At 43.3% G+C, this 19,062-nt stretch overlaps 1 protein-coding gene across 1 annotated transcript; it reads right to left on the reverse strand.

Annotated features, from left to right (window-relative positions):
- Positions 1–202: 202 nt before the first annotated feature.
- LOC106807607 (ganglioside-induced differentiation-associated protein 1-like) lies at positions 203–12,421 on the reverse strand. Its single transcript, XM_014810001.1, has 3 exons — positions 12,337–12,421; positions 11,830–11,941; positions 203–1,042 (listed from the first exon to the last, which is right to left on the reverse strand). The coding sequence occupies exons 1-3, from the start codon at positions 12,397–12,399 to the stop codon at positions 852–854; spliced, it is 366 nt and encodes a 121-aa protein (XP_014665487.1). The 5' UTR covers positions 12,400–12,421; the 3' UTR covers positions 203–851.
- Between the last annotated feature and the right edge of the window lie 6,641 nt (positions 12,422–19,062).

The following is a 19,062-nucleotide window of genomic DNA, read 5'->3' on the forward strand; positions in this document are numbered from 1 at the left end:
TTGTGGTAAAAAGGGGGGGTCCGAACCCCCTCGACCCCCCTTCTGAATCCGCCCCTGAAGAGTCATGGTAAGCTTTTCGTCTACATTATCGGAAAGATTAAATATAAATATTATAGCACGCCCTAATCAAATAATAATCGCGTGCATCCGACACGAAATTGCATAGCTCCAAAATCACGTACCAGTAAGTGAGTGCAAATTCTTTTGCTGCAATTTTATTTAATGTTTATACCAAAAGATGTACAAGCAGTAATAATTGATCATGACAATCACGGGTCTAGGCAGATTCGATCATTTAACGCTAAACATCAATACACAGGATTCCATGTACCGTATACGCGTGACGAATTCATTTTCGTTGCAGTATTAAAAAAATATGCGGTCTGGAAACACTAATTCGTCTCATGAGATTTGAATAAAGTTTATTCAGTAATGTAACAGAGTCAATCAGGTAGAACCTTGTACGGCGGACCAGACTGTCCACCACCACAGCGATTAGTTAATAGCAATAAACCGAAAAGATTGCCAAAATATAACTACAGTATTACATCTTAGAGATCAATAGCAAGCATCGAGTAGCAGGAATAATAGAGATCTCTATTAATTATCTCTAATTAATCTCTAATTATCTCTAATTAATCTCTATTAATAGAGATCTCTATTATTCACTCCTGATCTTAGTGTTGCTATACGCCATGCGCGATGTGTGTGTGCGTGCGTGCGTGCGTATGCATTTGGAGTAATCACTAGAGCTTATCATGCGCGCACTCAACCTGACGGCATTAAAGTCAGAAGAAATTTTAGTTCCGACTTTCCAAGTTTTCGTGCACCACATATACTGCTCATTAGCACTAATTTCGCGGGAGCGCCATGAAAGGCGGGTGTGCTTGAGAGCGAGCGCGGTAGGCTGCTATAGCTGGTCTCTTCCCAGAACCCCAGTACCGCTCCATCAGTCCGACAAACGTGAGTCTCTCCAGCAAGATGCAGAGAATGATGTCAGCCGGGGTCACGTGCTCGCAGCACAACCACCAGTTGGCGCGTTCTGAAGCACAAGCACAATATTTTGAACACCAGCGTTGTAAAAACCTCTCTTACTATTTCTAAAACACACGCGCACATAAACGTACGCGCACGCGCGCACGCACGCCGACGCGCACCCACACATTTATCGTATATCGTACATATACTATTCTTTTTATTATTATTTTTTTTCATTATTTGTTTTTATTTATTTTGTTTCATACTATATTTATATTATATAGAAGATATACTTATACTCAGTTTAATGTTTATAAAACCCAGCCCAATCCGGGGCGAATTTACAGAGCAAACCCCTCCCACACAGTTCACGTTTAGGATCTGAGGTGCCCCAGACGTGAACCATCAGCATCTTTCTACTGGCCACACCCTACCCCCCAACACCTGTTTTTAAGGCCACCATGCCCCGTATTGTTTAAGACCCGCGCGAAATTTCCGCGTGCGCTAACCTGTAGGCAATTGGGCAACGTTTCCCAGTTCAAGCTTAAGGTAAGACTCAATTGTTGAGACTTTTAAGTGTCGACAAAAGTACCCAGGGCCGGAAAAGACTCGGCTAACTGACGCCTTCTGAGAACGCCCGTGTCCGAGTTTTAGACGAACCTTTTCTAATTTCGATTAACTTGCAGTTTAGCTTTTCTTTTCTATGCCTCGTCGTCAATTTTAATGGCTCTAGAATTCTCCAATGCCGCCTTTTGGAACCCGTCTCTCCTTCTTGCGAACATCCGACGAGCATTGAGCCAACTGCCCAACATAATATGTGCTAGCTTTAATTATATGTGATGTCCGACGTACCAATTATAACAATAATAACTCTTAATGATAATAACTAATAATAATTTTAGCTCTCACTGCGTAACCACTAATTCCTGCCTGACTCGCTTGCACGAAACAAGTGCACATGCGCCACCTCTATATATCTCATACCGCTCGCCACCAATTAGATTGATTTAGTGATGCATTGATGCAGCGCCCTCGTGCGCCAATACATTATACCCGAAATATCCAACACAAATTGAGTAACAAAAAAGTTATAGGGCTGAAGAACCCAACATTGTATATCTTTACACATCCTATACCCGTTATTTCACACATCTCACGTGTCGACGCGATCAGTGAGACATAATTCCTCATCACTATGTAATGCGCTAATCGCATTCAAGATCCGTATACCATGTGTTTATATCTCGCTTTTTCCGCTGCACTGCTCCTTTAAGCCGGATGTTCCTTCCTACCATTCCCATTTGCGCAGCCGGGCAAAAAAACTGCCTATCAAAAATAAATGCACTTGCCAAAGTGAATAAAAGCTTTTGAACTTAGCTGTAGACATTCAGTGAACTTACCAATTATCTAGGACCTCTTCTATATAAGAACCTACCACACTTCGCTGCTACCTGTAATAATCCGCATTCTTAGTCACGTGTGATATAACACGTAATAACGTGTGATGATATTGCTATAGATACTCAATAATTATCTCGAGTAGATAATCAAGCTACGATTACCAATTTTCACGCATGTTCACTCAGAATCCCATTAATGATTCACTGTTATACTTCTGACTACTATATTATACTTAACCATCATCTATATCATCATCCTCTATTACTATCCTACTACTACATACCTCCATCAATGTACTCCGTCTTCCACGCCCGTACCCGACCCGGTGCAATCCTCGCCTCTTCAATCAATAATCGTATCATCATCAATTTAATCACGATAGCGCTACTCCAATGTCACCTGCGAAACATATTTAACCTTTGGCGTGCTCCATTAAGGACTTCGCGTGCTCGAAGTTTCTGACCTAAGCCTCCGTCCGATTAAAGATACAAACCGTAGTGCATTCTTTCTAACACGACCGTCGACCAGTTCCTCTGCACGAAATTCTTTGTCACTGGGCATTCGATCCCTCCCCAGCAGGGAACAACGTGTGCGTGTCTCCTGCAAAGATAGTCGCAATTATTTGCGCTTTCCTGTAATCCCGGACAGAGATGCCACTGCCGAGTACACTTACACACTTTAGAACCAGCCGTTGATTGACTGTCAGCGCAAATCCAAAAACCACCCCGCGTCGTATCCCATGCAACAGCATTCCACGCACCCTCCTGAGACCCCCCCTCTTCTCCAGGTTAGTCAATGCAGCATCTTGCGAGCTGCACCCGATGATCTGTCTCCATGCTGCAAGGCCGTACCTCAACCATCGGGTTGATACTCATGTACCAGGCTCGATACTGCTCAAGACCGCAGTATGTCCACGGCTACATTCCCACCTACAGTTTCTTCTCTTCTAGCGTCAAACAGTACGGCTTGTGTGCGAATGTTAATGTAACCACAGAACATAACTATAGTAACGTAGGCATGTAGGTTTATTGTTTAGATATACTGTTAACAAATATTCTACTGTCGCTGTTCGATTTATCTATTTAATTAATTTACATTTATCACTCAATTTCCAACCATCCTTTCATCCGATCGCCGTTCGTCCCCTCCCCGTCCATTGACCTATACTTAGTTTTCCTCTGCCGCACCTACAGAACTCCTTCTAATCTTATGCCCGCGGCAGTCCCGTGTCCTAATATCCGTTTCACTTAATCCCCACCTTTCATCGAATTGCTTTTTCGGATTATCACCAATAACAGCAAATACGTCCTAAGTAAATACAGCTCGCTTCAACCACTAGCATTCTACTCGACAGCATTCACTAGATACACGATCACCGTACAACATTACACCTGCTGCACCTAAATCATGGCAGCAAGACAAGTCGCACTGGCAGCTACAGCACGACATCCGCATCTATTGATCATATACCTCCCCAACTCGTATACCTACTCCATATATATACTACTACTAATATATATTCTATTATATAATCCTTATCTTACCTCCTCTTGCCCTATATCTTATAATATTATATACTATGTCTGCTATATAATCTCCATATATGCGTGTTGCTGATACTGCAGGTGCGGACTGTTCTTGCTGCAGTGCAAATTTAAATCACCGGGGCGTAAATTATACGGCCGTACTTGCTATTCTTACGACCAGTCGATTAACAATTATTTAGACCTATCTTACCACATGCAACCGCTAACTCATATATCCACGTAATCCGTTCCGCGTAAACCGCATGCGCATTGCAAATTGTGGCAACTTCCGTATACTCCTCCGTATACTTGCCTTCCTATATCCAGAAGACTGCCAAAAATCCCTAACTCTCAACTCTATACCTACCGCCAGCCCACGCCTAATATCATGTAGTGACGTAGCCCTGCCGCAATGTCAAATGGACAACCGGATTTCATCCATCCCAGCCTTGACACCGGTAACGACTAGCACCCTGGTCACTCACTCTTCTCTGCAGCCACAGCCCTGAATTAATCCCACTCCGCGACTTACGCGTCGTAATGATCATACAGACCAACCGATAGACATCGGTAAACACCGTAACCGACACCTGCTCACTCGACTAAGGCCTACTACTAGCTGCAGACCGCTGTACTCAGCACCACGCATCAAAGGCTCCTTCCCAGCTCAACTGCGCATCGGCTGTGCTGCCCCCCACAGTCCGCATAAAGCACCACGATGACCTCTGGCACAACACAAATTCAGCCACTACTTACTTTACCGTATGCTCATCACGCCCTTAGAAAGAACATAAGAAAGACTAATAAGCATGCGCCACGCTACACACACACAAGTACCAGGGCGATGCCAATTGTTTGGGTGACACAGTTTCCATAGTCTTCTCAGTCCACAGCTAGGAGGGTCCTGGGCATTCCCCCTCCGGGATTAAAAAAAATTAGGCTATATTGTCGCATTCTCGGCTAATTTTGAGCGTCAACTTCTGAAACAGAAACCAGCCTGTGACCGGTTGATGAAACCTGGCGCAAATCGCCTAAATCCGCCGCCTATACACTACCATATAGTAGCATATGAAAGTACACCCTAAACGCCCGCCGATTATACATCTCTCCCCCGCCACCCGTAAAGCCGCCCAGTTTGTTTACAGGCATATACTTCATTCGTTACACCTTAATACTCCATAACTTGCAATCCACTAGTACTAGCACACCACGCAACTCTCAACATCGAACATTCGCTCCCAATTCTCCACAACTATACTATATCCGTGCTGCAATCCCCTAAAATCTCGTGGATTCGTTAACTCAACCGAGCCGCCGGATAAACTCAATCTTCCCAATAGTCCGTGTGTTCGCCAAGGCCCAGATCGCTCATAGCAGGCGAATCCACCGCGGAAAAAGCGAATCACCCAACATACTTCGACACACTACACACCTACCACATCTTCATTTCCAAAATAAATATATAGCCTCTAGCCAACATCCCCACCATCAGATATCATGAGACCTACGTCCCTCCCGCGCCCTGCGACCCCTTGGCCTGAGTCGCTATAGATACCCCCACCCAACCTCGCCCACCAACCAAATGCATGAGCAACGGACACCCCAATAGCACTCCGATCTACGTTACCAAAATATGTACTCCAGTTTGCAGCAATTACCCATACTGCTAGCGCCTCGCGCTCCCGGTTTTAGGTCCTCCTATTTACCTCGCTACAGACCCTATTCCTCACCCGAGACTAAAGTCGCGCCCATCTGCTTACGTTAACAGACGAACCAAAAAGACTCCACTCCGACACACAATTGTTGACCAGGAAAACCCGGTGAGTAAATTGTAGGAATCATAGCCCTAATGCATAAAGAACGCTGCAAATTATTTCCCATCTCCGATAGTACACACTTGCTTCTCATTCAACGACTACTCAGCAGGCCATCGTCAATTACGCAGGAATGGAGCTGCCAACTAACCGCACTCTCTTTTGTTATATATAATTATCTATATATAAATATATATATATATATATAGTATGCCGTTACGATTTTGTTTGCATTTTGAATCTAAAACCACGACAAGCCCAGGAAATCAAGAAACTATCTGGAACTCTCAACCTTACATTCATGCCCAACTCGACGAAACAAGCCCAGATAATCGCAATATGAAATGCTGTAGCGGTGTAGCACTGAGCCACCCTTGCACGCCCCTGCATATATCCATATATCATACTCATTACGAATAATATATATATATATACGATATATATACTATAATATATACCTATATATACTATATATATATATACATCAGCGATGGATTAATCAGACATACTTAGTTATTCACTCCTGATATGATTATTATGTACAGTCAGCTCAGTGCATGGCTCGTAAAACTATTGAGGGCACATGAAGACTCAACCGGACGCCCGATAACAGTCGATAAGCAATGCTGTTAGATTAGTTCATCGACTTTGCCTAGAGTAAAAACAACCAGACGCACGTCTTATGAATAGGTGGCGCTGCACGTCAGTCAATAGACACCATTGCGCGCCACCTTTAGATAGAATTCGCCATGTCTTTCCAGAAAGTTGCGCGAGAAAAGGTTTTTGTAATGACAGCCACCCCTCAGTCAGATACACCGCCACGGACAGGGTTGGGAGAAGCCATTCGCACATAAAGGCTTCCACATGTCCCTTGGCCGTGTGATATATACCACGCACGCGCTACGATACAATCTAAACAATAAAACCCATGCTGGCAGGAATCATCGGTCCCTCATAAGTAGAACCAACATCTTTGTTGCGGCAATTATAGCCCCATTACATTTTCACGAACACACCAACAACATTAAAACTATAAATTCGAGACAAGGCGCCCCTACACATTGCTTCGATTATTACACGTTCATTTACAACGGATGAATCTATATAAAATTTCCACAAAAGCAATTGTATATATTTATCAACAGAGATTTTATCAATAACGTTATTTTTACACGAAATACTCTCTATACATAATTATATAATAATACATAGCCGATTGTGTAAACATCGTTAGAACTTTATCACACGAAATATACCTAATAGGTGGTTGTGATACACACGGTGTATCAATTATAGCCACGATACCATTCAGTTTGCATTTTATAAAATAATACGTCTATACAATAAACTGTGTTGATATTAAAATGTTTTCTGTTGCGTCTATACAAACAACAAGCTCTTACACATGTGGTCATCACAAAAATAAAGCAATTTAGAATAGTAATAAAGAATGACATTTGTCTGCCAATGATTTCGCGAATTTTATTCAAATCCATAGTATACATGTTGTGCGTAGAACTGAGATCTGTGCAATCTTAAGATGGCGCGGTGAAATCTTCAAACAGCGCCTCATCATCTTGGAATTGTGCAGCGACACCTTGAGATTGCGCAAAACGCAAGACTGCTGGTAACATATATATCTACTTCACACGCACTTCATTTCACACTACAGTTGTAATCGTTATCCGTCACGGTTATGAAACGCCATCTGTACGCATGCGTTCACGATCGAGTCCCAAAAAGTGTGGAGTGTCAATGATGCGCTGCGAGCCACATGCGTATAACTTTGATCGAGTCGATAGACCCGGCCTGTGAGTCCGATATCCAATAATTTATATCGATCCCGAGATGTGAAGCTACGCGAGTGACAAGTCGCCCTATTTCAACGGCTATGTTCACCAGAAGTGCATTACATGTTATGTTATTATTATATACGCGTCACACGAAACATTATATTATCCATAATTATAGTATATATAATGATATATATAGGTATATAGTTAGTAGTGTAGAGTAAATATGCGTATATATCATTAATGTACTCTCCTCACTGCGTACGACGCGGGTGCATGCTGCTGTTTTAATCAATGAATCGGCTATCATATTCAATTTAATCAGCAGATGATAGGGTAATCAACTATCAATGAAACATATTACGTCTGGGGCGTGCTCCCATGTAAGCGATCCGTTGCTCCGAGAGGTTCTGACACTAGATGTCGATTGAAAGAACAAACCGTAGGTGATTGTCTTTCTACAGGCACGGCGACCCAGTTTCTGACAGGAAATGCTTTGCCAGTGCGCAGCGTTCGGAGTGCCCGTCAGCAGGGAACAAAGTGTGGCGTGTCTCCTGGCAAAGATAGTCGCAATATTTGGCAGTTTCGTGATATGCCCGGACAGGAGATTGCCATGGGAGTTTATGAAGCGGGTTGATGGAGGGAAGCGAAATAAAAAACCGTACCGGGTGTAATCCGCATGGGCAACCAGCATTGCCGCACGGGTGCGTCCTGAGAGAATGTTTTTCAGGTAGTCAATGATGCAGTTGCGAGTCAGCGATGATCGTGTCTCCATGCTGCGGCAGGTAACCGGTCAATCATCGGGTTGATCTTCATGTACCGATGCGCTCGTACTGCTCAAGACGCAGTATGTCCATCGGACGACATTCTTCCTGACGGAGACAGTTTCTTCTCTCTAGCGCAAAACAGGACCTTGTGTGTGCCGAAGGTAAGCACAGTAACATAACTATAGTAACGTAAGCATGTAGGGTTTAATTGTTAGATTATAGGTTTATCAACTATTCTAGCTGTTCGCTGTTCGGATTTATCTCATTTAATTGTAGCTTTACATTTATCAAGTCAATTTTAAGCCAATATCGTTCAGCACCTTTCCCCTCGCGAATCGTGCCGTCGTAGCTCGCCTGCCATCTGATTTATAATTAGTTTGCCGCCTGGCTGCCGACCTATCAGACTACGTGCTTCTAATTCTTCAGGTCCGGCCAGGTCCAGTGTCCTATATCGTTTCACTGATCGCTTACCTTCCGCGAATTGGCTTTCCTGATTATCAAATAAGAAGCTAAGATAACGGGCTAATAAATAAGCTGTTAGACCAGTAACATTTACTCGGACAGATTCATAATACAGATAGTACAACATACTGGGTGCACCTAATCACTGGCAGCAAGAACAAGTCCGCACGCTGCAGCACAGCGACACACGCCATCTATTGACTATATATATACAACTTTTATATATATAGTATATATATATATATATATATATATTGTATATATTGTATATATTGTATATATAGTATGTTGTATATAAATAGTCAATAGATGCGTGTGTGGCTGTAGCTGCAGGTGCGGACTTGTTCTTGCCGGCCTAGTGCAAGTTAATTCGAGCCGGGTGCGTAAATTATAACCCGTACGTGCTATTTACCACCAGTACGTAACAATTAAAATTATGGACTATTCTTACACGATGCAAGCGCATAACGCCGTAAATAACGCAATAAACTGACGTTAATAGTTCCGGTAAGCGAGCATGTCGCAGTTGCAAATTGTTGGACTTGCGTGATATCCTCCCGATACTTTCCGTATATGCAGACATAATGCACGAGAGAGCTAACTCTAACCTAACGCCTAAACGCACGAACCCTAACAATAAACGCGACTCGGCCATATCTTATATACCTATCTTATGGATCCACAACACTATCTATGGTGTAATAATAGCCCTCGACATGTCACACTGAGAACATGTCGTAAAAAATAGTACCATAAATAATGTTAACACTGGAAGTACGAATAGCCACGCCCTAAATCATATGTAGTACGTACCTGCTGAGTGTAGAATGACAACGGATTCATATACAGCTTGAGCGGTAGACAGGCACTCTGGGTCACTCAATCTTTACTGGCAGGGGTCACAGCCACTGGTGAACTTAAATTTTCTCCTCCGGCGATTACGACGTCCGTTAATGATGATAAGACCAACGATAGAAACGGTAAACGTAACGACACTGCTACTTACTACACCCACCGAAGGGCATGTGCCTACTCCCTGTGCAGGAGACGGCTTGTAGGACACGTCACGAAAGGCTGCTCCACCACCTGCGATGAACGTGTGCGAACAGTGGCGATAAATCACACGAATGCACACTTCGGCACGCAAAAAAATGCAGACTACTTTATTTCGGTATGCTCGATAGCAGAGAAAAAACATAGAAAGACAAATAAGCATGCGCACGTACAAAAACACACAAGTACCAGGGGCGGATTCCAGAGGGTTCTGGGTGACCAGTATTCCAATAGTCTAGTCACAAGCTAGGAAGGGTCCGGGGTTTTCATTCCCAACCCCCCGGGGATTTTTAAAAAATAGGCTATATTTGGTGCATTCTGGTGAATTTGTGAGGGTCCAAATTCTGAAGATAACCCAGCCTGTGAACCGTTGATGGAAACCGGTGCAATCGGCTGCTAATCAGCGCGAACTGAAATACCACGTACATATAGAGTTAGCAATAATGATTACAACTAAAAGCTCCGTATACACTCTGCGCAGTAAACAAAGCAGGTTGTGTTTTACAGCAAAATATATATCATTGTTTACAATTAATAACTAATGTAATTGACAGGTACACTAGGTAAAGGAGACACAAGGACTTCAACATGAACATTCGCTCCCTAATTCCTACAATATATATATTCGTGCTGAATCCAAAAAAGACCCTTAAAATCTTGTGGATTGTTTAATAAAATAGGCTGGATACAACTAGATTCACAATAGTCCGTAGTGTTCGGCAAGGCCCAGATGCGGGATAGAGCGATCAGGCGGGAAAAAGCGAATCACAAAATACGTCGACATAACATACATTTATTGCAAAATGAAATATAGGAGCATCAGCAAACATCCGCGACGATAGATATCAATGAGAGCATATCTGGCGTGGACTTGGCCAGAGTGCGCATTATAGATACAAATGCAACAAATGCATGAATCAACATAGGACAGCAGGCAGATAGACTGATCTAACGTTAACAAAAGATATTGTACGTCTCCAAAGTTTTCACACGCATTCACACCATATCGGACGATACGAGGCATCCCGGTCCTTCTATTTACTGCGTACAGGGACCGCCCTATTTACGCGGAATGAATAGAAGTGCGCCATCGGTGTAGTTTAAAGACGATACGGAAAAGAATCAGCCTGAACACGAATTGTTGAAGCAGAGCCGTTGTTAATGTAGGAATATAAGCTAATGGCCGGAAATAAAGACGTCACGCGTGCAACTGTATACAACCTATCCCGAGCTAGTACAGCACTTGCTTCTGCATCCCAGACCAGCACGACTACGTCAGCACAGGCATCGTAAATTACCGTAGTATATGACGAGCTGCCCAAGCAAACCTGACCAGCACTCTCTTTTATATATAATATCACTATAGTCTATATAATAGCTATAATATATCATACACCCTAACCTATATTATCGCGCGCTCTGAATATGTTTTGTGTTGTGCATTTGAAATAGACCAACGACGTGACAGAGCCAGGAGAAGTCACCAGAACCCCTAATCTGGACAAATCTCGGAAAATATATTATGACCCGGTGTACCCCTGCTCACCCCCCACAAACACGCGAACTGACGATAACAGGCCAGGAGTAATGCAATATGAGAATGTGTAGCGGTGTCAGTAAAGCTTGAAGCACTGACTGGTATATATACCAATATATATAATATATATATAGTATATAGTATATATGATATATATAGTAGTATATTCATCAAATCAGGAGTGATTAATGAGAGGATGATTATTATCACTTCTTATTAGAAGTGTTCACGGTCTCTCCAGGTTACATATGATTGAGGGTGTTATAGTATAATAGATATCTACTTGCCAAGTATCGTAAAGTTAATGCCAGGCTGTAGTGTTAAGACGGGGAAATTTTCCGTTCTCGTAACCTTAGGATATTTCTGTCAACGGTTTACGAGTCGAAGTTAATGTTAAGACTAATGTTGAGATTAATTTTGTTTCTGACAAAGGGCCCCAGGGCCGGTAAAGACTCTGTATACTGACTCTGTAATGAAGCTGTGTCTGAGTAGACGAACCTTCTGAATGCGATATCAGTTGCTTCTCTATTTCGTCGAATAATGGCTCTAGATTTTCCAATGCCTTGGAAACCGTCTCTTCATTGCGAACATCGACGAGCATTTGAGACAACTGCCAACATGAATCATGTGCTAGCTTTAATTATATGTGATGCGACGTACCATTATAGACTAAGAATAACTCTTAATGATAATAACTAATAATAATTTTTAGTCTATGGTAACACCAATCTGTGATGTGAAGGAAAACAAGTGACATGCATCTATATATCTATACGTCGGCCACCAATAGATTGATTTAGTGATGCAGTGATGCAGCGCCCTCGTGCGAATATTATAAAAAAAATAGCAACAAAAAGTGAGTAAAAAAAGTTAGGGTGAAGGAAAACGATTGTTATTTACACATCTATACGTGGTCTCACGTGTCGACCAATCAGTGACAGTAATCGCTAATCACTGGTGTAATGGCGCTAATGTTTCAAGATGCATGTATACATGCGTGTATACCTTCGCTTTTTTCCGCTTGCACTGCTCCTTAAGCTCGGGATGTTCCTTCATAAACGATTCCATGTGTGGCAGCCGGGACAAAAAAATGCCTATCAAAAATAAATGCAGTGGCAAGTGAATAAAAGCTTTTGACTTTATGCTGTAGACATTCCAGTGAAACTTACAAATTATAGGAACTCTTATATAAGAATCTACCACTCTCCGCTGCTATGGAATCAATAGCATGCTTAGTCCACGTGTGATTATAAGCACGTAATAAAGTTGTGGATGATATTGCTATAGATATCAATAATTATATCGATGTAGATGTAACCATCCGTAGTCGCCGTTGTCAATAATTATTATTATTGTTATTATCATTATCGATATGGTCATTGTTACTGTTATTCATGAATTATTATTATTATTATTATTATACTTATTCATTGTTGCTTGTTAATCGTTAGTATTATTATTTATATTAATTATTATCATCACGGCCATCATCGCCATCATCATCATCAGCACCGCAGCACCAGCAGTAGCAAGCAATAACAAGAAAAAGCCAACAGCAGTAACACAGCGCAAACATACAACTAAACAGCAGCATCAGCAGCAGCAATAAACATCAGCAGCAAGCAATAACAACAACAACCACAGCGACAACAAGCAGTAGTAGTACAAGAGCACCAGCAGTAACGCAAAAACAGGCAGAAGCAAATTAAATACTGATCATATTTAGCGTATAGAGAAGGCCAACCCGATTTCCAAGACTATATATCGTCATGTCGCCGACAGCTACCGGAACCTATAGTGAGTACGTTCTTGTGATTCACACAACAATGTCCTACACTCGCACATAGTGGTCGCCCCCAGAGCCCTTGGCTCCTGCTACACGGAGTACGTAAGTATATCAACCTAGTTCTGATTAGAATCGTAGGCAGAGACCCGCTTTGGTTAGATCCACGCCGTCAAGGGAAGGGAGAATGTAGTGAGAAACTGGTCGACATTTACTCCTGAAAAGAGTGCAGGTTGGCGCTAGCAACCATTCTGATACATGAAATGTGATTAACGATTGCCCTGCGGAATTCTTGAAGAAGCATGAACCAATGGAGTCAATGGCGGTCAGCGATGAAGTTGTGTGTGTGATGTGTGTGCTGTGTGTGTGTGTGATGTGTGTGTGCGTGCGTGTGTGTGTGTGGTGTGCTGTGTGTTGTGTGCTGTGTGTGCGACACGCGTGTGTGTGTGTGTGTGTGTGATGTGTGTGTGTGTGTGCAGTGTGTCGTCAGCGCTCGATGCGTGCCGTGCGTGCGTGGTGTGCGTGTGTGCGTGTGGTGTGTTGTGTGTAAGAGAATGTGTGTGTGTGGTGTTGTGTTACAGAACTGATCTAGTAGAATGTGCGCTCACTGCGTGGTGCGTGTGTGTGTGTGAGTGTGTGCCGCTGTGTGCTGCGTGTGTGCCTGTGTGTGTGTGTGTGTTGTGTGTGTGTGTGTGTGTGTGTGGTGTGTGCGCCCGCAGCCGCGTGCGTGCGTGTTGTGTGTGTGTGTGTGTGGGTGTGTGTTGTGTGTGTGTGCGTGCGTGTGTGTGTGTGTGTGCATGTGCGTGTGCGTGTGTACTGTGTGTGTGTGTGTGTGGTGTGTGTGTGCTGTCGTGTGTATGTATGGTGTGTGCGTGCGTGTGGTGTGTGTGTGTGTGTGTTGTGTGTGTGTGCCGTGCGTGGTGTGTGTGTGTGTGTGTGTTGTGTGTGGTGTGTTGTCGTGTGGTGTGTATCAGGTGCGTGTGTGTGTGTTGTGTGTGGTGTGTGTGTGTGTATGTGCGTGTGTGTGTGTGTGCGTGTTGTGTGTGTGTGTGTTGTGTAATAGGTGCAGGTGTGTGTGTGTGTGTCGTCGCGTGCGTGTGGTGTGTGTGTGTGTGTGTGTGTGTGTGTGTGCGTGCGTGCGTTGTGTGTGCGTGTGCGTGTGCGTATGTGTGTATGTGTGTTGTGTGTGTGTGTGTGTGTGTGTGTGTGTGTGTGTGTGTGTGTAGTAGTGTATGATATATTTAGGTGTGTTTATGTATGTGTGTGTGAGTTGTGTGTTGTGTGGCCCTGTGTGTGTCGGTTCGTGTTCTTGTGTTTCGTGTGTGTGTGTGTGTGTGGTTATGAGTATAGTGTAGGATGTGTAGTAAGTACGTGTGCGTGTGTGTTGTGTGTACGCGGTATTTATGAAACGTCCATCTGTGAGTGGAGTGACGTCCGTGATAGGCGCGTATATGCCACGGTAACGAAGTATGGAGCCTTTCATAAGCCGACGCTGACGGGATAACCGATATACAAACCTGATGTGTGAAAAAAATGACTGTGGCGTGTACGAAAGCCATAACGTGAGCAATACTTAATATGTCCTAAGCGACCATAACAAGTCCACACCACCAACACCTCCGGACCCACGGAAGCCGGAACGCTCGCGCCGACAACTGAGTCACGGGGTGAGAAAATCCTATGCACTTGGTTCACACACACACACAGTACAATACACACACACATATACAATTATCATACATATCGACACACACCCACACACAACACTCACTACACCACACATCCCCCCCTAAAGACGGTCGGCGGCCGGTCCGGGGTTGGTCCGGGGTGGTCCGCGGGTGGTCCTTGGATGGTCCGGACGCATTCGCGGGATACTCACGCCCCGGAACCGCTCTTTAAACACTAGTCCTAACAACATTGCACCACGGGGTGATGCGCGGGACGCGCACTCACGCGGAAGACTTTTCACACATCCGGGGATGGTCCTGGACGGTCCGGAAGTTTTCACCGCATCCGGGTTGTCCTGGACGTCCGTGGGCGCTCGTGTAGGTCCGGGACAGTCGCGTGCTAACGACGGTCTAACGCCGCAAACGACCGAATCGACGCGTAAAGTCGAGCACACACACGAACACACACGACACACCACACAGCGTGTCACTGCGGCGCGCGAGGCAGTCCGTGGCCATCACACACACGACTCAGCTGTACATTTTGCCGTCACTGCCACTATGAGATCACCATACATCACATACATACATACACACATCACATACCGACCTCTCAACATACATCAACACTCATACATACAGTCTATCACGAGGCACATCATCACATACACATCAACATACACTACGATACACTACATACATACATAAGGCATCTATCACATACACTCCACGTCACATCTCTCACATACATACATACATGATCAAACAACCGATCGAAGTCCACATCGACATGAAATATCTATCAATACTATCAAATACTATAGGAAATACTATCAATACATGATCAAATACTAGATGTCATTAACGATACCATACCTGCATCACATAGCATAAACATACATACATACATATACACACATACATACTACATACATACATACATACATACATACATACATACATACTACATACTATCATACATAGCATACATACATGAGCATACATACATACATACAGTACGACCAACAACCACAGCGCACACACACACACACACACCACACGCACACCGCACCACACCAGCACACCAAGATCCACTACAACACAACCCAATACAATCACACCCCAGACCAACACCCAACCTACAAACCCCCCACAACCAATACAAAGAACACAACACAAAACCTACAATAACAATCATACATCAATCAGCATGCATCAGCATGCGATGCAATACATACATACATACATAACACACATACATCATACATACATATGTGTGTACTTTATAGCCAAAATGCTTGCTGTCGCGGGGCTTTCCGGGGCGGTGGTCGTAGTAGGTCCGGGCAGTCCGTACGTGTCATCCGGGGAGGTCCGTGGCGCGTCGCGGGGCGGTCCGGGCGTCCGTGGTGACTCCCTGCTGGGTCGCGGCTTTTCCATCGGCACAATCCTGGATGCGTCGTGGCGCTTGCCAGTGCTGGTCCGGGGCGGTCCGTAGTGGTTCAGCGTGTTCATACCGTGGGTGGCTCTCCGTGCTGGTCCGGCACGATCCGGCCCGGATGACTGCTTTTTTTCGCGCGTCTGCGTAATTTTAACCTGCTATCCAAGTCCCGGATTCGCCACGGATTATAAATTTTAACGGTCCGGGAGATCCTGCCCTATCCGGGGTAAATCCGTGACCAGTCCGGCCCAGGTGACTTTAGCTTAGCCAAGCAGTCTTCGCGGTTTTGCGGCAATCTCAATTGGGTGTTGCTGCACATTCCAAAAATGATGAGGCGCTGTTTGAAAGATTTCACCGCGCCATCTTAATATTGCACAGACTCAGTTCTACGGCAAACATGTATACTATGGATTGGAATATAAAATTCGGCAATCATTGGCAGACAAATGTCATCTTTATTACTATTCTAAATTGCTTTATTTTTGTGATGACCACATGTGTCAGAGCTGTTGTTTGTATAATGAACGCAACAGAAAACATTTAATATCAAACACAGTTATATTGTATAGACGTATTATTTTATAAAATGCAAACTGAATGGTATCGTGGCTAATTGATACAGCCGTGTGTATCACAACCACCTATTACGGTATATTTCCGGTGATAAAGTTCTAAGCACATGTTTACACAATCGGCTATGTATTATTATATAATTATGTATAGAGAGTATTTCGTGTAAAAATAACGTTAATTGATAAAATCTGCTCTGTTCGATAATAAATATACAATTGCTTTTGTGGAAATTTTAATAGATCACCGTTGTAAATGAACGTGTAATAATCGAAAGCAATGTGTAGGGGGCGCCTTGTCTCGAATTTATAGTTTTAAATGTTGTTGGTGTTTCGTGAATAATGTAATGGGGCTATAATTGCCGAGCAACAAGATGTTGGTTCTAACTTATGAGGACCGATGATTCGCTGCCAGCATGGTGTTTTATTCGTTTAGATTGTATCGTAGCGCGTCGCGTGTGATATATCACACGGCCAAGGGAAATGTGGAAGCCCTTTATGTGCGAAATAGCTTCTCCCAAGCCCTGTCCGTGGCGGTTGTAATCTGACTGAGGGTGTGGCTGTCATTACAAAACCTTTTCTCGCGAACCTTTTTCTGGAAATACATGGCGAATTCTATCTAAAGGTGGGCGCGTCCTCCCATGTGTGTCTACTGCCTGACGAGGCCAGCCTATTCATAAGACGTTGCGTCTGGTTTGTTTTTTACTCTAGCAAAGTTCGATGAACTAATCTAACAGGTCATTGCTTTTCGACTGTTATCGGGCGTGCCCGGTTGAGTGCTTCATGTGCCCTTCATAGTTTTAGCGAGCCATGCACTGAGGCTGACATGTGACATAATAATGCATATATGAGTGAATAATAGAAAAGAGTGAACACATCGTAATAAAGGAGGAAATAACTAATATCTTATTAATCACTCCTGATATATATTATATTTTTAATTATAATATATAATATATATATTATATATATATATATATATATATAATATATATATTATATATATATATGGTATATATGGCCACTCAGTGCTGTCAGCTGTACACCGCTACACATCTCTATTTGGCAATTCTCTGGCTGTTATCGTCATTGGCCATAATAATTTGAGATTTCCAGATAGGTTTCTTGATTTCCTGGCTCTGTCGTGTTTCTATTTCCAAACAATGCAAACAAAATTAACGGATATAATATATATATATATAATATATATATATATATATATATATAAAAGAGAGTGAGCGGTTAGTTGGGCAGCTCCATTCGTACGTAATATTACGAATCGCTGGCTGGGACTAGTCGTTGATGAGAAAGCAAGTGTGTAGGCTACTCGGGGATAAATACCATTTGCGGTCTTTATTCCGCATTAGGCTAATATTCCTAGCAATGTACGCAACGGCTTCTCCCTTCAACAATTCGTGCTTCAGCTTGATCTTTTGGTCGTCTTTAAGTAACACGATGGCGCCCTTATGATCGCGTAAATGGAGGGTCCTGTACGCCGGTAAATAGAGGACCTAAACACCGTGAGAGCGCGAGCCTCTGCAATATGGGTAATTGCTTGAACTGAGACGTAGCATAATTTTGTAATCGTAAGATCAGTCTTTGCGTGTCCGTTGTTCATAGCAGTTTGTTTGCAATTTGTATCTATAATGGCACTCAGCCAAGGTCACGCACGATATTGCTCATTGGATATCTATCGTCGGATGGTTGCTGATGTCCTTATATTTCATTTTGAATAAATGTTATGTTATGTCCGACGTATTTGTGATTCGCTTTTTCCGCTGATTCCGCTCTATCCGATCTGGGCCCTTGCGAAACACACGACTATTTGAATCTAGTTTTATCCGCTATTTTATTAACAATCGCACAGATTTTAGATTCAGCACGAATATATAATAGTTGTAGGAAATCTAGGGAGCGAATTGTTCATGTTGAAGTCCTTGTGTCTCCTTACTAGTGTGACTTGTCATTATTAGTATTAATGTAAAACAATGAATATATTTGCTGTAAAACACAACCTGCTTTTACTGCGCAGAGTGTATACGGGCTTTAGTGTACTCATATGTACTCATATGTACGTGTATCAGGCGCGGATTTAGACCGATTTTGCACCGGTTTCCATCAACACGTCAACAGAGCGGTTTATCTTGCAGAATTGACCCCTCAAAATTCACGACAGAATGCACCAAATATAGCCTAATTTTTTTTAATCCCCGGGGGGGGGAATGCCCCAAGGACCCTCCTAGCTGTGACCTAGAACTAGAAACTGGTCACAGC

The sequence above is a fragment of the Priapulus caudatus genome, unplaced genomic scaffold (assembly GCF_000485595.1).
Source record: "Priapulus caudatus unplaced genomic scaffold, Priapulus_caudatus-5.0.1 Scaffold225, whole genome shotgun sequence".
Lineage (NCBI taxonomy): Eukaryota > Metazoa > Priapulida > Priapulimorpha > Priapulimorphida > Priapulidae > Priapulus > Priapulus caudatus.